General features: G+C 39.9%; 1 protein-coding gene across 1 annotated transcript in view; it reads left to right on the top strand.

Moving 5' to 3' along the window:
- Positions 1-24329, top strand: part of LOC120529938 (dynein heavy chain 5, axonemal-like) — a 331615-nt gene that overhangs the window by 44298 nt on the left and 262988 nt on the right. The window contains exons 10-14 of the mRNA XM_039754147.1: positions 235-416; positions 6167-6286; positions 9017-9218; positions 19948-20043; positions 22952-23125. Of these exons, the coding sequence (XP_039610081.1) occupies positions 235-416; positions 6167-6286; positions 9017-9218; positions 19948-20043; positions 22952-23125 (774 nt within the window). The remainder of the gene's footprint in view (positions 1-234; positions 417-6166; positions 6287-9016; positions 9219-19947; positions 20044-22951; positions 23126-24329) is intronic.

Below are 24329 nucleotides of genomic sequence, written 5' to 3'. Positions count from 1 at the left end.
TTGAAGTATGGCCATCTTCTTCTACCTGCAAGGCTGTGAGCATCTTCTTACCCGCACCTGCAGGAATCCACAACGGTGTGCAATTCTCTAATTAATTATGTTACAAAATTCTGAAACCTGGAACATATCTGGTCCAAAGATTCTGGAAAAGGGTTTGAGAATCTGTATTACTAATAACGTTTCTAAGCTTGAGAGTGTTTTATTAATATTAGTATTTCAATTTTTCTTTTTCAGACCTCCATGCTGGAGCACATTCCTAGTCTGATCAACAGCATTCGGATGATCTACAGCATATCCCAGTACTACAACACATCAGAACGTATGACCTCTCTCTTTGTGAAAATCACCAACCAGATGATTAGTACTTGCAAGGCCTACCTCTACCAGGGAGTCTCCAAATTATGGGAACATGACACGTGAGTGCTCTATCTAATAGACATGCAATCGAAGAACATAGAAGAAAATATAAAACAACCGCCTCAACTCCGCTGCCTTTGTTAGGTTCATAAATGTCGATTCCAAGATATCTTACATTATCTGGAGAGAGTAGAGTTACAAGGAAGCTTTAGGTTCTGTTCCTGCAACTCAAGATTTGTATGTCAGTGAGAACTTCCACCAAAAATGTCCATTAATGGAAAAAAATCATCAAAAATGCATTAATTGGAAAAGACATAGTGAATGCACAAAAACCCAGCACTAACTGATGATCGATACCCCAGTAGAGAGGTTCTGTATTTGCTGGGATCACTCAGAGTGTCGCATCCTCATCCCAGTAACTGTACTCCCTGAGACAACATGGCTGTTTGGTATTAACTTGTTGTTTCTGATGTTTTTCATATTTGTGTGTATTTTCTGTGATGTTTTTAACGATGCACTGTCTCTTTAAACGTCTTCCTATTCGTTATGCTTTGTGGGTGGAGCTTCAGGATGTCATCACTCCTGGGTCCTCCCCGTCTGGCTGTTTAACTAGAAAAGAAAAAGCTTAGGAGTAAGAGAACGTTGTTGTTGGAGGAGTCATGAGTATTGCTATTTTCTCTCTTAATTTATTTTGCTTCTCTCCCTGGTTTTGGACAGGATTTTGCCTTTTTAGGCAACTCATTTTTGCCTTTTTTGCTCTGTTGAACATTTTACTTGTATTTTTCTATTTTGTCTAATGAATTCTTTGCCCTTTTGTACACAAGCCAAGGGTTTTTTTTTTTTTGGTCATCCTTCCTCTTGTAGAGCTTTGCTTTATTTTTGGCCATTTATTGTTATTTAACCAGCTTGCCTTGTTTGTCTTTTAAACCAGAATCCTGCACTTAGCAGTTTTGAGGCTATCTGGATATTAGGTGAATCTCTTTGGACAGAAAGGTTATGGCCCTGCTTTTATGGAGATTTTAGGAGGCCTCACACCCATTTACAGCAGCTATGCTTGATACTCTTAATCACAACAGCTGGGACACATACTTAGGATACTGGGAGGTACAATCATCGGTTTATACCGCTAAACTAACCTGCTAGATGCTGATCAATCTGCTTACCTGTGACATCGTTTACTGCATGACTGCACATGCTTTTGGTGACATCTGTGCACGAAAGCACAAAATGATTGAAAATGGTGACAATGTGAAATGTGAAGTATTATTCTTAGCCACTAGCAATGGCTTCAGTGTATTCATCTGAATCAAAACTATGTCATATATTTTGGAATTTGTTTCAATTCTGTCCGTCTCCTTGGAGCTTTCCTGTCACTAGGGGTGAGATCCTCAGGGTCGTGTCCTACTGGTAATTGCAATAATCCGAGTGACACATAACAAACCTTGCTTTGTGCCTTTCTGAAGAATATTTCGTTTTTGATCAGTGGTTTTCCTGACTTTCGTTACAGTCATAGACTTCTCTGTTTGGTTTTGGTGCTTTGGTTTTCTCAAGCTCCCGGTTCTGAACTTTTTTCTGTCTTTTATTTTTTGTCTATTCTACCAGTTTTGCTTTTAAAATGTTTACGCCTGCTGACATAGCAACCTACTTTCCTTCATTTGTAATTAAAAACAGAAAGTTTGGAGTTTAATCTGCTGGTTCGTATCTACGGAATTCCCATAAATTGAGACTATGTAACTTGAGACGTGCCTGTAATAGCATTATGCAGCAATGACAGGTTATGCAAAGGCAAAAGTTGGGACGCCAATCGGATTGTTAACGGAAAAGTCCATCAAAAAGGAACTCCTCTCTGCATTATTCTTTTTGCCGTTTAACGAAATATAAACAAAATTGATTTGGCTCTCAGACGCAGAATTAGGGACCAATCACAGGAGCACCGTCCGGCGGGACAATCTGGTCACAAAAGATGCGTCTTTCCAGGCAGCCAGGTTTCTTATAGTTGATGAATCAGAAGAGGTGGGGCTAAGTACCCTAACTTGGCAGTTTCTTGGCGCTGCTGAGAGAGAAGGAGAAGAGAAAATTAGCAATAGTGCCCTCCTCTCACCTCGGCGGGTTATTACATCGCTCAATCGAGCCCATGAGGAGATCCAGCAATAACCATGTGTGACAACGTATGTGTTTAATTGGCATCCTTTCTTTTTTTAGTGAATTTTAAAGTATCAATTCAGTTTGCATATTGTAAGTTCGTGAATTAGATAAATGTGGTGCAGCATTCCATTTCGCAAATCCTATGACTGATTTTCTGTGTTGACCCCATGTCTGTCTCAGCTTTCCTCCCGTATTTTTTAATAACAAAAACACGCCTTGTATTAATAGTTCAAATGTGTCACGACTAGTGTTGATGGACAGAATTTGCCAAAGTGGTTTTCGCTGTGTATTTGCTGGGTTCGCTAGTAACTTTGTTCGACAAATATTTACTTGAATATTTGCCAATGCGACTGGCTTAGACAAACTTCATTTTTCCCCAATGCTTCATGATGCTTTGCAAGGTCAGTGTGACATCAGAAATGTGTAACTGCCAAAGTTAATACGGTGCTAGCTTCCATCTAGCCACTCTACTATAAACGTCTGATTAATGGTGCGCTGCTGAGGTGGTCGTCCTTCTGGCAGGTTCTCCTGTCTCAGCAGAGAACTTCTGAAGCTCTGTTAGAGTTACCATTGGGTTCTTGCACACCTCGCTGACCAAGACTCCTCTTGTTCAGTTTCTCTTGGAAGAGTCTAGGAGGTTCCAAACTTCTTCTATTTCAAAATTATTGAGGCCACTCTGCTTCTTTGGACACTCAAAGCTTTAGAAATGGTTTTATCCCTTGGCTCTGATTTATACCTCACCACAATTTCATCACAGAGAGTTCCTTACACTTTATGGCTTCGCATTTGTCATGACATGCAGTGTGAATTGTTGGACCCTCCATACACAGGTACTTGTGTGCCTTTCTAGACAATGTCCAATCAACTCATTTTAGTACAGGTTGGCTCCTATCAAGTTCTAGACACATCTTAAAGATAATTTCATTTCATTTTGTAACCTGATTAATGCAGACCAGGGTCACAGGGCGTGCGGAAGTCTAACCCAGCTAGCATAGGGCACAGGATCAAACCCTGGACAGGGCACCAGTCCACCACAGAGCCAAACAGGATACGCCTTAGCAAAGGGTCTGAAAATCTCTAGGAAGGAGAGATTTCGGTTTTGATTCGGTTTCAAGTACAGCTCTAACACCATCCTTAAGTTTGCTGATAATGACACTGTATTAGGTCTGATCAGCGAGGATGATGAGATGGCCTACAGGGAGGAGGTCAGACTCCTGGCAGAATGGTGTCAGGACAACAACCTCACCCTCAACGTTAGCAAAACTAAGGAGATGATTGCGTATTTCCGCAAACAGGTAACAGAGCACAGCCCCATCTACATCAGAGGTGAGGCTGTGGAGCAGGTCAGCAGCTTTAGGTTCCTCGGAATCACCATCACTGATGACCTTAAATGGTCAAGTCACATTGTGGCAGTAGTCAAGAAAGCCCAACAATGCCCCTACTTTCTCAGGAGACTGAGCAAGGCCTGGATGACCCCCACAACCCTACAGGTGTACTGTGGAATCCATCCTGGTACAGCAACTGCTCAGTTCAGGACTGCAAAGCTCTGCAGTGGGTGGTGAGTACAGCACAGCAGATCACGGGCAGGGCCGGATTAAGGTGGGTGCTATTGATGCTGCAGCATTAGGCCCATTCCTGAAATAGGCCCAGATGAAAACAGACGAGAATTTTCCGGAAGCTGAACAGTTTTCCTTTGCTATATTAACCTCAAAATAATTCTTAGAATGAAATTTGGAGTCCGACTTTGGGACGCCTAGACACAGCGTTACTTATTACACAGTTACTATTGTTCTTTGCGCTGTGACGTAACTGTAAAGTCATTGTGTTTATTGTTAACCGAAGATTTCAAGTTAATACTATCAATATTACGTTAAACAGTTTACTTAGGAATTTAGCTGCGTTTTTTGCAGTATCTTGGGGATTCTTGCCACTTTATTATTGTTCGGTAAGTGCCACGTAGTAAATTTTTCACCTTGAAAGTTAGTTGTACAGTAAAAATCAATGGCTATTTAAATGGTTATCTGTAAAGGTAAAACTAAAAGCGGCCTGCGGGCCCGAAATGGAGGTTTAGAATTTTTAAATTCTACAGGATTCTGGTCTATTATGAAATTTAAATCATGGACAAATTTTTACCCTCAAGAGCCTAAACTGAGTCACTTTGACCCAATGTCTCTGCAAATTCATTTTTTCTTACTTGGTTTCATAAGAGAATTGCGAAATTTTGTGTATTTTCTTAGAATGAAATTTGGAGTCCGACTTTGGGACGCCTAGACACAGCGTTACTTATTATACAGTTACTATTGTTCTTTTGCACTGTGACGTAACTATAACGTTGTTGTGTTTATTAACCGAAGATTTCAAGTTAATGCTATCAATTTTACATTAAACAGTTTACTTAGTAATTTAGCTGCGTTTTTGCAGTATCTTGGGGATTCTTGCCACTTTATTATTGTTCAGTAAGTGCCAGGTAGTTACATTTTTCACCTTGAAATTTAGTTGTACAGTAAAAATTGATGGCTATTTAAATGGTTATCTGTAAAGCTAAAACTAAAAGCCGGCCTGCGGGCCCGAAATGGAGGTTTAGAATTTTTTAAATCCTCGACAGGATTCTGGTCTGTTCTGAAATTTAAATCGTGGACAAAGTTTAACCCTCAACAGCCTGAACTGAGTCACTTTGACCCAATGTCTCTGTAAATTTGTTTTTTCTTACTCTGTTTCGTAAGAGAATTGCAAAATTTTGTGTATTTCATTGTTAGGTTTTCTGCATTAAGTGCATTTTTCAGACAATTTTTTATTGAATGTTGATGTTACATAGTTTGATGTTAATCTCGTTGTTACGATACTACGTCGTTATTATTATTCATGTTCAATAAAGGCTGGCTGGTTGCGTTGCAAGCAATTAAGGCTCCTTGGTCGGCATGAGAGCGCATGTATGGTGAGTGTCGAATGCACATGCGCCAATGTCGAGAAAAAATAGGCCTTTTTTGCGCTGCAGCATCAGGCCCAATTTCGTCTTAATCCGGCCCTGATCACGGGCACACAGCTCCCTGCGATCCATGACATCCACACCACACGCTGTCTCAGCAAAGTGAACCATACCAGACGGGACCCCAGCCATCCAGCATTGTCACTTTTCACCCTCCTCTCATCTGGGAAGCAACTAAAGTCAATTCGGACGGGCACCTTCAGGTACAGGAACAGTTTCTACCCAACTGCAATCAGACTCATGAACAACCTTGTTTCACTTCCACTGCTACCTGCACATATACTTCTTCCACTGTCTCAATTTATTCCTAGGATTCTGGTTTTATTTATTTACTTGTTTATATTCATTTATTTATTTGCTTTTTTTTTTTGTCTATGTTCACTGTCTGCGGGGGCACATGCAAGCAAGCATTTCATTGTACATGGTACTTGTACACATGACAATAAAGAATTGAATTAAATATTGAATAATGAATTTGCAAACCTTTCTGAAAACATGTTATCAATTTATCAGTATGGTTTATTGAGCGGAGATTGATGTGTCCATTTAACATTAAATCTACAACACAATAAACTGTCCAGAGAGTGAGGGGGTCTCCATCCTTTCTGAATTCATTGTGTTGTATTTGATTGCTCTGACCACACATCACGATTACTTAAGTTACAACTTATTTTCCAGACCTGAACTGATTCAGAGGATTCAGGATTGCTCCGAGTTGAACAAGGAATACCAGGAGACTTTCCATCGGGTTAAAGAAAAACTACATGAAAGCCAGAATGAGAAGCAGTTTGAGTTCAGGTATCTCTTTGAGTTTTGAAATGAAATAAGTGGGAAAATGGAAAAAAGTCACAAAAATGCCTAATGCTTTATTACACACTAGCTGTGCTACCCCTCTAAGATGGGTTGAAATGTCAGAAATGAACGTAGTCCTTCGGGTCAACTGCAGTCAGGCTCAGACGGTGAGAACCACTGTCCCTTTAGCCAGCTCTCATCTCAACCACCTCAGGGGCAGTACCCGCTGGGGCACTCTGGGCCAGAACTCCATCATCCTGCCACTTGACGCTGGTCCAGCAAGACCTCTGGAGAACTCAATCTCACCCACTCCTCCAGAATATTTGGTGGGGGCGACCCACCCCGCAGCACTATTTCTCTGTCTCCCTTTAAGGGCCTCCATCCATTCTGCCTTCCTTCCACCGTGCTGGTTCATTCTTTCAAAGCCATCTCTCCAGAACTTTCCCTGATCTGACCACCTCAGCCTCCTTTCAACCTATCACAAGTGCAGGTGAGTTGATTACACACCATGGAGTGTCATTGAGAAAGCTGGCTGCTCCGGTCACATCTGCATGTGAATGTGAATGAGCCAATTTCCCATTTAAACACCTCAGGAATGCATGGCCCTGAGTCTGGGTGCACTGTTTATTTCAAAACTTGCTCAACCATGGACAACCCGTCAAAATTACCTTTGATTATATTTTGATTCTGACATGTAAATTATGAAGACTTAATCAGCAGCCATACCATATGCACTTCAGAAGATTTCAATCACCTGATGCTTAGCATGTTCAGCCCAAGCTGATACTTGAATGGGAGACAATCTAAGAAAAGCTCAGGTTGAAAGAGGTATTGGTGAGGCCAGCAGGGGGTGCTTACCCTGTGGTCAGAATGAGGATCTGAATGCCCCAGTGCAGTGACAGGGACACTGTGCTAAAAAAATGGTTCCATCCTTCAGATGAGATGTAAAACCGAGGTCCTGACTCTCTCTAATGTGGTCATTAAAGATCCCTGGGTATCATTTGTAAAGAGTAGAGTGTATCCCGATGTCCAGGCTAAACTGCCCACCACGGCCTAGTCATTCTGGCCCCCTAATCATTCCCTGTTTCTCATTGGCTATCTCTTATTCATCACTTCAACAACAACAACATTTATTTCTATAGCACATTTTCATACAAATAATGTCACTCAAAGTGCTTTACATGATGAAGAAAGAGAAATAAAAGACAAAATAAATAAATAAGAAAAATAAGACAAAACTCATTAACATAGAATAAAAGTAAGGTCCGATGGCCAGTGAGGACAGAAAAAAAAACTCCAGACGGCTGGAGAAAAAATAAAATCTGCAGGGGTACCAGACCATGAGACCACCCAGCCCCCTCTGGGCATTCTACCTAACATAAATGATCAGTCCTCATGGTATTCAGGGTTTTCATGGAAGGACTTGATGATGATGGTCATGTGGACTACTGGCTTTTAATCCATTGATGTAGGAACATCACGGTACTTTGATTAGGTGGTGGTGGCGCAGGTCGACACCACAGAAAACCGGGAAAAAAAAAAACGAAGGGATTAGTACGGATTTTGGAGCCACCATGAATAGTAATGATAATTAATTGAATATACGGAGCATCAGAATTAAACTGAAATGAAGTTATGAGAAAGCCATGTTACAGTAATGTGTTTTCAGCAGTTTTTTAATGTGCTCCACTGTATTAGCCTGGCGAATTCCTATTGGCAGGCTATTCCAGATTTTAGGTGCATAACAGCAGAAGGCCGCCTGCCCGCCTCACCACTTCTTTTAAGTTTTGTTCTTGGAATTCTAAGGAGACCCTCATTTGAGGATCTGAGGTTACGATTTGGAATATAAGGTGTCAGACATTCCGATATATAAGATGGAGTGAGATTATTTAAGGCTTTGTAAACTATAAGCAGGACTTGACCACCTAACGGCTAATGTGTTGTAAGCATACTGGCATAAAAATGGCTGCCATTGTATCATCCAGGTGGATGATACACATTAGTGGTGGTTGAAGTGGCTCCACACTCTTGAGTAGCAAGAAAAGCTCTATATAGATGTAAAGGTTTATTATTCATCCATTTTCCAACCCGCTGAATCCGAACACAGGGTCACGGGGGTCTGCTGGAGCCAATCCCGGCCAACACAGGGACTAATCCCGGGCAGGGTGCCAACCCACCGCAGGACACACACAAACCAAGCACACACTAGGGCCAATGTAGAATCGCCATATCCTGCATGTCTTTGGAATGTGGGAGGAAACCCACACAGACACGGGGAGAACATGCAAACTCCACGCAGGGAGGACCCAGGAAGTGAACCCGGGCCTCCTAACTGCAAGGCAGCAGCGCTACCACTGCGCCACTGTGCCGCCCAGTTTTTTTATTATTATTATTATTATTATTATTATTATTATTATTATTATTATTATTATTATTATTATTATTATTATTATTATTATTATTATTACTACTCATAGTTCATGGAGGTGTTTTTATAGGAGTAACCAGTATAACAGCCTAGATATATAGTTTGCATTAAATGGTTTGATATTACTTGTTGGACAGCAAAGGTGGCAGACAAATTGTTTTTCTAGAGTGTTTGGGCTCTGCATGAATCAGGCAACCCATCTTTATATGAAAGAACTATATTTCATAAGTTGATAATTCGGAGAGTTTCTCGTGTAGTTTGTTATATGTAACTCTGAATATTGAAAGAAGGTCTATTTTTTTTTGCAGTGAGAACTACATATTTGGGAAGTTTGACACATTCTGCAAGCGCTTGGAGAAGATCTCAGATATGATCAGTACTATCGAGAACCTTTCCAATCTACAAAATGTGAAACTTGAAGGCATCGAAAAGATTTACAGCCGGTACCAGACGATTGTCACAAATACAAAATCCAAGACCTACGATGTGCTTGACCTCCGCATACAAGAGGTGAAGGTCTACCTTAGTATTCCTTAGAAAATTCATTTGCTGAGTAGATCCTGCCCTTCTGAAAATGAATTAACTACCCGTCAAACTGATCGGTCTGCCACCTGCTGTGCCATCAATAATGACTGGGACAAAAACACGTTTTATTTGACTTCCCCCTTTTGCTCCACAGTTTCAAATGAAAAATCAAACAATTCAGATGTGATTAAAGTGCACATTTCCGACTTTCATTTAAGGGGATTTGCAGACATTTTATCACACAACACTTTTTCTACATGGTCCACCCATTTCAGGGCACCATAATGTTTAGGACACAGCAATGGCAGGTCTATTAATGCCATCATGTTTTGGACTTGCATGCAATGACTGCTTGAAGTCTAGACATCACCACGTCTTGAGGATCATCTCTGATGATGCTCTGGCAAGCCTTTAATGCAGCCATCTTCAGCTCTTTCTTGTTTTGATGGACTTGTCCTCTTAAGTATTCTCTTCAGCATATGGAAGGCCTGCTCAGTTGGATTTAAATGAGGTGACTGGCTTGGCCATTCCAGAATTTTCCATTTTTTATCTTCGACTATCTCCTGTGTTGTCTCAGTAGTATATTTGGCTTATTATCTTGTGTAGGATGAAGCGCCGTCCAGTGAGTTTGGAATCATTTAAGTGGAAATTGAGCAGATCACATGTTTCTACACACCTTAGAATTCATTGTGCCACTGCCGTCAGCAGTTCCATCATCAATGAAGAGAAGTATGCCAGGATCTGTGGCAGCCGAACATGCTCAAGCTGCAACACCCCAACTATCATGTTTATCAGAGGAGCTGCTTTGGCTCTTGAGCAGTTCCTTTTGGTCTCCACACTTTGCCCTCACCGTCACTCTGATGAGGTTCATCTTTGTCTCATTTGTCCACAAGACCTTTTTTCCATAATTCTACAGGCTCTTTGAAGTTGTATTTCACAAACTGTAATCTGGCCATCCTATTTTTGTGGTTTGCATCTTGCAGTATGGCCTCTGTATTTCTATTCATGAAGTCTTTAGCTGATAATCATCTCTGATACATCCACATCGGCCCCCCGAAGACTGTTTCTGGTCTGTCTGACAGGCGTGGGGGGCTTTTTCTTGACCATAGTGAGGATTGTTCTGTTATTAGCAGTGGAGGTCTTCCTTGGCCTACCAGTTCCTTTGTGATTACTGAGGTCACCAGTGTGTTCTTTCTTCTTCATGATATTCTAGACAGTTGATTTCAGTCATCCTAAGCGATTACCGATGTCTCCAATGGCCTTATTCCTGTTGTTCATTCTCGTAATGGCTTCTTTGATTTTTATTGGTACAGCTCTTGTAATCATGTTGAACATCGGCAACTGTAGACTGCAAAGGGTAGCAGCAAGTTGAGGTATCTTATGAAACAATGAAACACACCTGAAGAATCTCAAACACCTGGGATGCCAATTGTCCCAAGTATTATGTTGCTCTAAAATGTGGGGAACATGTAGATAGAGTGACTGAAATGTCTGCAAATCCTCTTAAATAAAAGCATGCATTGTGCACTTTAATCCCACTGACTTGTAGTTTTAAACTGTGGAAAAGACGGGAACATCAAGGAGAAATGTAAGTTTGTCCCAAGTACTATCTACCATATATACTCGCGTTTAAGTTCTCCTGCGCATAAGTCGGGGCTTTTACTTCATAATTTCCAGTATATTATAATGTCGGTTGTTTAAGTCGAATGCGGAAAACTCACACTATTGGTCCAAGAGATTAGGATACGCTAACGCCCACCTAAGAGAATAACCACAGAGCGCATACAGTGGTGTGAAAAACTATTTGCCCCCTTCCTGATTTCTTATTCTTTTGCATGTTTGTCACACAAAATGTTTCTGATCATCAAACACATTTAACCATTAGTCAAATATAACACAAGTAAACACAAAATGCAGTTTTTAAATGATGGTTTTATTATTTAGGGAGAAAAAATCCAAACCTACATGGCCCTGTGTGAAAAAGTAATTGCCCCTGAACCTAATAACTGGTTGGGCCACCCTTAGCAGCAATAACTGCAATCAAGCGTTTGCGATAACTTGCAATGAGTCTTTTCCAGCGCTCTGGAGGAATTTTGGCCCACTCATCTTTGCAGAATTGTTGTAATTCAGCTTTATTTGAGGGTTTTCTAGCATGAAGCGCCTTTTAAGGTCATGCCATAGCATCTCAATTGGATTCAGGTCAGGACTTTGACTAGGCCACTCCAAAGTCTTCATTTTGTTTTTCTTCAGCCATTCAGAGGTGGATTTGCTGGTGTGTTTTGGGTCATTGTCCTGTTGCAGCACCCAAGATCGCTTCAGCTTGAATTGACGAACAGATGGCCAGACATTCTCCTTCAGGATTTTTTGGTAGACAGTAGAATTCATGGTTCCATCTATCACAGCAAGCCTTCCAGGTCCTGAAGCAGCAAAACAACCCCAGACCATCACACTACCACCACCATATTTTACTGTTGGTATGATGTTCTTTTTCTGAAATGCTGTGTTCCTTTTACGCCAGATGTAACGGGACATTTGCCTTCCAAAAAGTTCAACTTTTGTCTCATCAGTCCACAAGGTATTTTCCCAAAAGTCTTGGCAATCATTGAGATGTTTCTTAGCAAAATTGAGACGAGCCCTAATGTTCTTTTGCTTAACAGTGGTTTGCGCCTTGGAAATCTGCCATGTAGGCCGTTTTGCCCAGTCTCTTTCTTATGGTGGAGTCGTGAACACTGACCTTAATTGAGGCAAGTGAGGCCTGCAGTTCTTTAGACGTTGTCCTGGGGTCTTTGTGACCTCTCGGATGAGTCGCCTCTGCTCTTGGGGTAAGTTTGGTCGGCCGGCCACTCCTGGGAAGGTTCACCACTGATTTGTGGATAATGGCTCTCACTGTGGATCGCTGGAGTCCCAAAGCTTTAGAAATGGCTTTATAACCTTTACCAGACTGATAGATCTCAATTACTTCTGTTCTCATTTGTTCTCATTTGTTCCTGAATTTCTTTGGATCTTGGCATGATGTCTAGCTTTTGAGGTGCTTTTGGTCTACTTCTCTGTGTCAGGCAGCTCCTATTTAAGTGATTTCTTGATTGAAACAGGTGTGGCAGTAATCAGGCCTGGGGTGGCTACGAAATTGAACTCAGGTGTGATACACCACAGTTAGGTTATTTTTTAACAAGGGGGCAATTACTTTTTCACACAGGGCCATGTAGGTTTGGATTTTTTTTCTCCCTAAATAATAAAAAATATCATTTAAAAACTGCATTTTGTGTTTACTTGTGTTATATTTGACTAATGGTCAAATGTGTTTGATGATCAGAAACATTTTGTGTGACAAACATGCAAAAGAGACAGACCTGGATCAGATGGGCGAAAGTACAGACTCCTCGGGACCACGGTCCGCTACATCGTCGCCGGCTGAGAGCGAAAAGGGGAGCGAAGGTGCGCTCGTGAGTGCAGATGTGGATAGCTCGCCGATAGGAGAGGTTTACCTGAAACTGGAAAATGCCGGGAGGTCCGCGGCTTCAGTTACGCAATCGCGGGACTGGAGCAGCGGGACACCGGCTTCAGCAGAGTCTGCTGCTTCATCTACAGCACAAGAAGGCACATTTGAGCTATCTGAACTGAAAGTGTTGCTCGCTGAGCTCACGCAAGATATAAAGAAAAGCGAGAAGGCTAATGAGAAAGCAACGGCAAAGGCACTTGAGAGACTGAAACAGGAATTAAAACAGGAAATCCAACAGGCAAATGAAAGGCTGCGTCAAGAAGTACAACTTGAACTTCGACAGGTGCTGGGTAAAATTGAAGAGCGCATTGAGAAAATCTCGAGCACGCTTGCTGATCGATTGGAGCATCTTAGTGAGACATTCACGAATCGGATCGAAATAGCCGAACATCTAGCTGCCAGTGCCGAGGAAAGAGCAGTAAATGTCAGTTCGGAATGTAAAAAACTCGGAGAAAAACTTGGAGACAGACTGGCTGCTTTAGAAGATGGGAATAGAAGGTATAATGTCAGAATTGAAGGCCTGCCGGAGAATCGAGAAAGTTTAAACCCGTGAAATTCGCAACTGAACTTTTTCTAAAATAATCGGGGCGACTTTAAAGCAGAATCTGAGATAGCAGCGGCTTACGCGTCGCTGATCAAACACCGTCAGACCCCGACCAAGATCTTTTATAGTTCGTTTTGAACGATTATCATTTAAGTTAGAGGTGATGGAACTCCTCAGGAAAAAAAAGGAAGATATTATATATGAAGATTGCCACATTCGCGTCTTCCCTGACTTCTCTCCAGCAACAGCTATCAAACGCCGCCTTCTATAATATTAAACAGCGCTACGGCAAGCCAATGTCAAATACGGCCTCCTGTATCCGCAAAACTGAAAGTGGAATGGCAGGGTCATTTCTATGTTTTCGCTAGCAAGGAGGAGGCAGAAAATGAGTTAAGAAAGCTGATCCCGGACTATTCTGATACATAATTGTGAGTCATGGCGGTAAATGATAAAGCTAGGATTAATAATCTACTGTCTGATCTATTTGTTTTAAAATACGGGTTTTTATCAGCATATATTCTCATATTCTTATATTATTATTACTTACTTATTACTTATCATTACTTAGTATTACTAGGGCTAAATGTTTATGTTTTATTGTGCTTAATTACGTTTTCCTCCTCTTTTTTCTTTTCTAATTATTTCATGTGTACCCTAAATGAGACTGTTCAATATCATACCCTTGGTTTGCTGTTATTGCTATTACTGCATTAAGACTTGTTATGCTTGTTTTGGACACATCTTTAACACCATCACCTGGGTTTATTATCTGGGGATATCATCTTAATGCACTAAAATTGATGAAGATTATATGTGTATATATATATATATATATATATATATATATATATATATATATATATATATATATTAAGTGCAAAATTCTTTTCTTTTTTTCTTTTCCTCTTTTAAAGACTATATTGGTAACAGATATCTCTATCTTTTAACCTTAAAGCGCCACTGCATGGGGGCTTGATGTGCTTTGGACGTGCTCTGTCTCTGGGTATGTCAGAGGACTGGGACTGCATGAAGTGGGTTTTAGCCTCACCTGGGGAGGCAAAAAGGGAGGGTGGGGGTTAAGGGGAAGAGAAAGAGAGCAGGCTTGATCTATATCTAATCTATCATCTCAATCTTTATAATTATAACTATCAACGTAATAATAAGCTGCATGGCAACAACTCTTGGGGAATAGGAAATTAAGACCTAAACTATTTCACTTCCAGTTAAGACTATAATATGACACCAAAAACTCAGAATCAGTGTCTCCATGATGGGACAGTTAACCTTGTAAGCTGGAATGTTAAAGGCCTGAATCACGAATTAAAGAGAAAGAAAGTACTTTCTCACCTAACAGGTCTAAATGCTAAAATAGTATTTTTACAGGAAACCCACTTACTAAGTAAGGATCAGTTCCGCTGCAAAAGACTGGACTGGCCAAATGTTCCATTCTAGTTTTACAAAGAAAACTAGAGGGGTGGGAATTCTCATACATAGAACAGTACCATTTGTAGCATCAGATGTAGTATTGGATCCTGAAGGGAGATATGTGATGGTCATGGGAGACTTATCTAACTGTAAAATGATTTTGATAAATGTTTATGCACCTAATGTTGATGATAAGGAATTTATACAAAATTTATTTGCATCCATTCCCAATCTGAACACTCATAAACTTATAATGGCTGGGGGCTTTAATTGTGTTCTACAATCCACTTTTAGATAAGACTTCCTCCACAGGGGAACGCAACTAACACCGCAAAGATAATTACAAAGTTTATAACTGATCACAACTTATCAGATCCCTGGAGGTTTTAAACCCAAATTCAAGAACATATTCTTTCTACTCACCAGTACATCATTGCTACTCAAGGATTGATTACTTCTTTATAGATAATAACTTCTTGCCTAAGATTAAATCTTGTAAATACGATGCTATTGTTATTTCAGACCATGCTCCGATGATCTTGGAGCTGAAATTACTAAGCCCCATACACTCACCCCAAGCAGATGGCCTCAATCCGCTTCTATTAGCTGACGAGAATTGTACTGAATTTATATCCAAACAAATTGAATTCTTTCTAGAGACAAATACATCCCCTGAGATCTCTGCAGGAATACTCTGGGAAACTCTTAAGGCCTTCTTAAGAGGACAGATTATCTCATATCTTTCCCACAGAAATAAATCCGAAGAAAGTAGCAGAGATAAAAAGCGAAATTACTAAAATAGATGAAGAACATGCCAGACTACCAAGCGAGACTCTACATAAGAGGAGGCAGGCTCTACATTCAGAATTAAACCTCTTGACAACTAAAGTAACCGAACAACTAATTTACAAATCCAGACATCATTATTATGAACATGGAGAGAAAGCTAATAAGCTTTTAGCGCAACAAATTCACAAGCAAGATGTATAGCAACGCAATCTCGTAATTACTAACACGAATGGAGATAAAATCATCGAACACAAAAATATAATGTACACTTTTAGAGACTACTATAAATCCCTATATACTACTGAGTTTAAAGAAGACAATATACAATCTAATGCATTTCTGGATAAATTACAGATACCACAAATTGACGCTATTAGTGTGGAGGAGCTCGATAAACCTCTGTCATTATCAGAATTACTGGATGCTATAAAGTCACTCCAAGGTGGAAAAGCAGCAGGCCCTGATGGCTACCCTGCAGAGTTTTACAAGAAATTCTCCGCTCAGCTAGCTCCCTCCTATTAGCAACATTTACAGAAGCCAGAGATAACCAATCTCTTCCACAAACCTTTCCAAGCACTAATCACTGTCTTTCCAAAACAAAATAAGGACTTATTACAATGTGCATCATACAGACCAATTTCACTTCTGAATAACGACGTTAAAATACTCTCTAAAATCATAGCTAGAAGGATGGAGAAAGTGCTCCCTCAGTAATATCACAAGACCAAACTGGATTTATTAGGGGCCGACACTTATCTTCAAATCTTCGACGCCTGTTTAATGTAATATACTCACCAACTAAATCAAACACCCCAGAAATATTATTATCATTGGATGCAGAAAAGCATTCGACATGATTGAATGGAAATACTTTTTACTATTTTGGAGAAGTTTGGGTTTGGCCCGAACATTTGTGCATGGATTAAATTACTGTATACTAACCCAGAAGCTTCAGTTTGCATCAATAACATTTGCTCAGACTACTTTAAACTAGAACGTGGCACAAGACAAGGATGCCCTTTGTCACCACTGCTGTTTGCAATTGCCATTGAACCACTGGCAATACATTGTCGAAATACTGATCAGATAAAGGGGATTAGCAGAGAAGGACTGGAACAGAAAATCTCATTATATGCAGATGACATGGTACTGTATATATCGGACCCAGAAAATTCTGTGCCTGCAGTCTTAGCAGCACTCACAGAATTTCAAAAGCTCTCTGGTCTCAGAATTAATCTGAATAAAAGTGTACTCTTTCCGTGAATTCGCAAGCATATAATATTAGATTAGACACCCTTCCTTTTATCATTGCAGAACAGTTTAAATACCTCGGGTAAACATCACAAGTAAACATAAAGCTCTTTATCAACAAAATTTCGTCGTCTGCATGGAAAAAATTAAACAAGACTTGCATAGATGGTCAACCCTTCATCTCACACTAGCTGGAAGAATTAACACTGTTAAGATGAATATTCTTCCTAAGCTCCTTTTTATTTCAAAACATACCAATATACATTAATAAATCGTTCTTTAAGCAATTAGATTCAACAATAACCTCATTTATTTGGAATTCTAAACATCCACGCATCAAAAGAGCGACCCTACAAAGACAAAAGGCAGAAGGCGGCATGGCTCTACCTAACTTCCAGTTTTATTACTGGGCGCAAATATACAGTCGATAAGAACCTGGACACAAATAGAAGAACATACACAGGCATGGACCGCAATAGAAGTAAAATCCTGCAGTACTTCTTTGTATTCCTTGCTTTGTGCTCCAATAAACACACGTTATCGGCAATACACTAATAACCCAATTGTGCTCCACTCACTTAGAATCTGGAACCAATGTAGAAAGCATTTTAAGACGGAGAAGCTTCTTTCTGTGGCACCCCTGCAAAAGAACCACCTCTTTCAACCCTCACAAACATATGCAGTTTTAATATCTGGAAAAATTTGGAATTAACTTGCTTAGAGATCTTTATATAGACAACGTCTTTGCATCCTATGAACAATTACATTCCAAATTTAACATTCCAGCTACAAATTTCTTTCACTATCTTCAAATCAGGAACTTTGTTAAACAGAACCTTCCAGATTTTCCTCATCTTGCACCCTCATCCACGCTGGAAAAATTATTGCTCAATTTCAAGGAGTTAGACTCCATCTCTACAATATATAAAATCCTTTTACAATCCCTTCCTTTCAAAGATCCAAGAGGACACTGGGAAAATGACCTCTCAATTAATATATCAGAAAAGGAGTGGAAAGTAGCAATGCAGAGAATTCACTCAAGCTCCATATGCAAAGCATACAATTATACAACTCAAAATTATATATCGAGCACATCTGTCTCGACTAAAACTCTCAAAATGTTTCCAGGGCATGATCCAACCTGCGAACGTTGCAACCAAGCCCCAGCCTCACTAGGTCACATGTTCTGGGCCTGCACCAAATTAACATTATTCTGGACAAAAATTTTTAATTACCTCTCAGACAGTCTTGGACTCACAATCCCTCCTAACCCATTAACAGCTGTGTTTGGGGTTCTTCCAGAGGGTCTTAAAGTGGAGAAAGACAAACAAATTGTGATTGCATTCACTACACTGTTGGCACGCAGACTTATTCTGATAAACTGGAAGAACCCAAACTCTCCTCTTTTAAGTCAGTGGGAAACTGATGTGTTATATTATTTAAAATTGGAAAAAATCAAATACTCAGTTAGAGGATCTGTGCAGACTTTTTTCAAAACATGGCAGGATCTCATCAGTAATATTTTGAAATGATTTTATAAAGCACAGAGAATTTGTTGATTTAGGTATTTTTAAAAGCCTTAAATTTTACACCGTTTGGCTTGCTCTCTCTCTCAAGGGTGGGGATCGATCTGTTCTTAGCATAATTCTTTTTTTTGTAAAAACTTGATTGCTATGTATTGATTGTAATATAATTAATAAAAAAAAAAAAAAAAGAATAAGAAATCAGGAAGGGGGCAAATAGTTTTTCACACCACTGTTGCCTTTGTATTCTATGCATTGTGCCTACGTGACCACACGGTAATACCCAAACTATTCAGAAGTGACGTTTGCACTGTTTTGTGTTTTTTGTTTCTCACACCCTCATACACCTTTACCGTAAGAGCATCCCTTATCCACGATGGAGCATTTGATCAGAAGAAAATATGAAGCTGGTTTTAAATTCAAAGTCATTGAAGTGGTGAAAGAAATTGGTAACTGCGCAGCTGCAACAAAATTTGATGTGTCTGAGAGATTGGTGCTAGATTGGAGGAGGCAAGAAGATGTTAAAAAAAATAATAAAATGAAGTGTCGTATTTTTGAATGGAATTATAAGATGGGGTCTGATATTATGATCGATTTTTCGGTTTTAAGACCGAACTTGTATGCGAGTATATACGGTATATTCACTGTTGATATGAATAGAACAATGTCCTTTAATTTGCTTTGGTCTCCTTGACATCTTTCTGACTTGTCTACAGTACAGGGTGGTCCAGACCTAATTATGAAAAGGCGAACACATCGCACCCGCTGTTCGACTGACAGTCGTCTCCTCGCCATTTTGGAATGCAGGGCAGGTGCTGCCATCTATCGGCAACAAAAATGATGTTTTGTGAATTCTCTGTGTAATAAACTTAATAAGTTATAGCGTAATGAAAATTGCATAATTCGATCTGGACCACCCTATGTATAAAGGACACTTAGTTCTGACTGAAGAGTAATTTACCAGTTCACAAATTTAGTAAAGTTTAGTTAAACGCACAGTAGCATTTATACAAAACAAAACCAGATATTTTAAAAAAAAATCGTGAGTGGGCTCCCCAAGACTTTCTCATATGCTCAGATATGGGGATTGGTATTTGAGGAGTAAACCGCAAGACAATGATTCTATTTTTTTATTAAGTGCATTAAAGAACCATCAACAACAAATTCAATCAAATGAATAATATATTGAACAATTATTATAAATGTAAAGTTGAATAAATTGGACTCTGCAGCTGCATGAATAAAAGGTAAAGTGCCACTTCCAGTTAGCGGAAATAGCCCCAAAGTTGATAGTAATCGACATTTTGTACCTAATACTTGTATGCAAAATTTGGTTGACCCAAGCGAAAGCAAACTCAAGTTATCGTGTTTGTATACATGCATACAGACAGATACACTGACGTAATTCAAAAAATGCTATTTTCGGACTCAGAAAGGTCTAAAACATTGAAATTCATCAAAATCCTAAAATGGAATTTTTGGACGATTCCAATACTTTCCCTACACTTTGTGTACGAGAAAGTCAGGGAGGTCTAAAACGTCGAGATTCATCTAAATCTCGACATAGAATCTTTGGACGATTCCAATACTTTCCGTATACTTTGCATACGAGAAAGTAAAAAGCAAAACCAATAAATTGTGTTTTTATTATTAATGAATTTGGGTGTTCTTCCTTTTAAACAGTTTGATAATGACTATGCCGACTTCAAATACCAAATTCAAGCCTTGTACCAGTCTTTGCATGCATTTGTGGACTCCTGGTTTGACCAGCCTTTAACTGTGAGTAGCATTATTTATTTGATTTTATGTTCATACTGTATATGTATTTTTGTGATTGCATTGCTGTTTAACTTTTCTGTACTTTGTAACATTTTCTATAAACTTTAAATATCCAAGAGTTCTAAGATAACATTATTTTGTCAATTTAATGTCATTTTCTCTCAGTAATTTTTTTCCCTATGATGTCCTCTAGCTTTTATGGACATTGTCATTAAAGGAAAGGAAAGAAACAAAACAAAATTGAATTGTGATTGATTTATCTAGTGATAAAAAACTGCAGAAGGTATTTTGTTTGGAATAAAAGCTTCTTTCCTTGAACCTGTGACTGTCTGATTTAGCTGCGTCTGGCTGTTCAGGGTGCAGGTGCAACCCTAATAGGTCACAATTTCCATCCATCCATTCATTATCAAACCTACTATATCCTAACTACAGGGTCACGGGGGTCTGCCAGAGTCTAATCCCAGCCAACACAGGCCGCAAGGCAGGAAACAATCCCTGGCGCCAGGTCACAATATGAACAGCACTATATATAATAACTAAAGAAATAGATGTGAAAGTGTATAGGGTGGTACAGATCTAATTATGCAATTTTCATTATGCTATAACTTATTTAAGTTTATTACATGGAAAATCACCTGAAAAATCCCGGACCATCGAGAAATATCCAAGAGTTCTAAGATAACATTATTTTGTCAATTTAATGTCATTTTCTCTCAGTAATTTTTTCCCTATGATGTCCTCTAGCTTTTATGGACATTGTCATTTTGTGGTCCCATTGCTATGATGTAAATAGGCCTGTCCCCAGAAGTTGCATCTGATGACTTCACCAGTGTGATGGTTTATAAGCCCATCCCGTGGAGACTTCATTGTCCAAGTTTTGGGATATTGTGTCTACTCTTAGTATTTTTTCTTACTATCGCTGCCCCTGTGCACTTTCCCTCAAAGAGCTACACTTTAGAATATCATAGCAAAAACCAAGAGTTGCTTCATGAGCTGCACTCCTCCTTGGACATACCAGATAAATTACCTTTGAAAGGGCTGCACAAATCCAACAGTGCAATATGGTCGAGGCTGGAGACCACAGCTTCAAAACCTTAGCAATGGCCTGAAGCTGTCCCCTGGCACTTAATGGGTAACACCTTCTCCATATTATATGAATCAATTTGTGGGCATGAATGAGAGTGCTCAAGCGCATGCATGTCTCCTGTGTGATGTCGCATTGTCTTTCATTTCAGCGATGCTGGACAATGTTTAAAGTGCATGTGCAAGAAGCACCTGAATCGGGAGTCTAGACACATTAATCACTACCTGAGCACCAGTTTAACGATTCTTGTTCATTTGATTTTTGAAAGAGTCAAAACCTGAAGACCTGCGGTCTAATAATTCTCGTTCATTTGATTAATAAATGAATCATTCTTAGAAGCACAATTCTCATTAACTTGTAAATCTGAAGCGAAAGGTTGGGAGCATGCACTGATACAGCTTGTTGTCAAACCCACCATACAACGAACCACCGTCTTATTTTATTTAATGCATGTTAAATGCAGGGCTATGGAGTCGGTAGGTAAATCCTTCGACTCCGACTCTGACTCCTTCGAGTCCGGTACTTTTGACCCCACTCGACTCCTCTGTGTTTAATATGTTAATGTATTTTCCATGTTGATTGAAGGAAGGCAACATGCACGTCATTTAACCACAGAACTACTGGCTAGGAAGCGGACTTTCTACCGTATTGGACAGTTTAAACAAAAGACAAGAACCCCTGAACACACATCAGGCCATAGCAAACACCTCCACCTACATCATCACACTTGTTTACACTCAAATTAACTTTTAAACACATTACATCTGAAATAAAATGAAAACACTTTTTGTAATGTACCATAATCCAGATTACAATATGTGAAGGTCAGGTTGTATAATCGCTCATCTGAACTTCACACTAGTAGTAACACAACTATGCACTGGCCTTTATTCTTACATCAGAGAAGTACTTCATTATGACTATTGTTTGTGAAATGGAACATTTGAACTTGCTGTATTTTTTTTTTCATTACAATTTAAATTTATCAGGAGTCGGAGTCGGTACATTTTTGCCGACTCCGACCCCGACTCCAGGTACCCAAAATTGTCTCCGGCTCCTTGACTCCGACTCCCACTCCACAGCCCTAGTTAAATGTCTTGTCATTCTCTATGTACAGAAACAGAACAATGGCATATGAGTTAACATTCATATTCATATATAATTAATCTACTATATAATAAAATACTAAGTTCTTGGTGTCCAGTCCCTCAAAGCAATCTGATTGGTCAGTTTAGCTTTGGGGACACAACAAAAGTGATGAATGAGGAGGAGTAAAGGTGTAGGACAGGGCTGGATTAACCATTAAGCAAAATAAGCAGGTGCTTAGGGCATCAAGGGAAGGGGGGCACTGCAGAAATTTTCCATTGCTGGATTTGCCATGGACCATGTGGTGCAAAACTGCAAGTGAACCGGGTTTGCAAGCGGCAGATCCGGGAAATGACTAGCAAGTAAAGCCGAGGTCCTGACTTACTCTGGACATTAAAGATCTCTGGACGTCTGACATAAAGAGTAGGGTGTATTCTAATGTCCAGGCTAAATTGCTCTCCATTGCCTGGTCATGCGGGCCCCCTAATCATTCCAGGTCTCTAATTGGCTGTATCTTTTACCACTTTACCACCTGACAGCTAACGTGTGGTGAGTGTGCTGGTGTAAAAATGGCTGCTGTCGCATCGTTCGGGTGGATGCTGCTCATTAGTGGTGGCTGAAGTGGCACCTGCTCCCTTCTCTATGTAAAGCACTTTGAGTAGTGAGAAAAGCGCTATATAAGTGTAAAGAATTAACATTATTAACTGATTTTTTTGTGTTTTTGTGTCATGTTCTCAGACTGAGAGGATGCTGGAAATCCTTGGCAAGTTTGACAGGGTTTCAGGGGATCAGCTTGATTTGCATGAAAAATACCTCAGGGTCCTGCACAGATACGGGAGAGATCTGGAAATTGTTCGTAAACTCTACCAAAAGCAAAAGGATAATCCGCCCTCACATCGCAACATTCCTCCTGTAAGAATTTGTATGTATATTTTTTCTGTTCTGTCTTGAACCTGTGACTGTCTGGTTTAGCTGTGTCTGGCTGTATGGAGTGCAGGTGCACCCCCAACAGGTCACAATATGAGCAGCACTATATATAATAACTAAAGAATTAGAAGTGAAACTCTATATAATAGATAGATAGGTAAATAAATAAGACAGGCATTATATAATAGATAGATAGATAGATAGATAGATAGATAGATAGAAAGGCACTATATGATTGATAGATAGATAGATAGAAAGGCACTATATGATTGATAGATAGATAGATAGATAGATAGATAGACAGATAGAAAGGCATTATATGATTGATAGATAGATAGACAGATAGAAAGGCATTATATGATTGATAGATAGATCGATAGATAGATATGACACCAAACACAATTCAAACATGGAAACGTTCAAATAAATATTTTGTCAACTATACGTCAAAAGCCTTTAATCTAATCTGACCAGTTACTGACTAACAGTGCCACCAGAAAGCTTCCATCTCCTTCCCATCCTCCTTTTGACTCTGACAACCCCAAAAAGGGGTTGAACCTCGGAGAACTTTTGTGGGCTGAGACATTAGCCTGCTGAAGCACTTCCGGTCCATATGAAAGCTGCAAGTCACCTGCCTGCTCTCTTTCCATAGTGTTCCCTGCCTGTATCCAAGGACCCTAAAAAGGTCAGACCTCCAGACTCTAATTCTCAAGCAACACTGAAGGTATTCGAGTAGAGTGCCAGCCAGAGTAAAACTGACCTCTCTTTATGGGGGATGAATTGTCCATAACAACTAATCGTCCCCAGTTGGATTGCGCCTCTACTCCTTTGGCCCTTCCATTTACAGTATCCCAGCCGGGAGGGAAGGAGAGAGAGAGAGAGAGAGAGAGAGAGAGAGAGAGAGACATCACAACCAGGTTGGTTAGTGGTACCATTTCCAATTGCCTTCTGAGGCTTTGTGTTCCCCCAGTACACTGGGTGGCAGTATCCCTCTGGTATGGCTCCCATTTGGACACCCTCAGGGCTACATGGGAGTTGTATTTTTGCTGGGCAGTCTTTTTGGGATTCATGGGTGTTGCTAAGGGTAGCTGCTGGTAGCAGGGTCCACTATAATGGAGAAGTTACACCAGACCCGGGAATGCTTCCAGGTGGCAGTCCTGTTGCAATGGAAGTACTTCAGGGTTAATGT

The sequence above is a fragment of the Polypterus senegalus genome, chromosome 5 (genome assembly GCF_016835505.1).
Source record: "Polypterus senegalus isolate Bchr_013 chromosome 5, ASM1683550v1, whole genome shotgun sequence".
In the NCBI taxonomy this organism is placed as follows: Eukaryota; Metazoa; Chordata; class Cladistia; order Polypteriformes; family Polypteridae; genus Polypterus; species Polypterus senegalus.
Note: the sequence above shows the minus strand (reverse complement) of the source record. Positions and strands in the feature narration are given on the sequence as shown.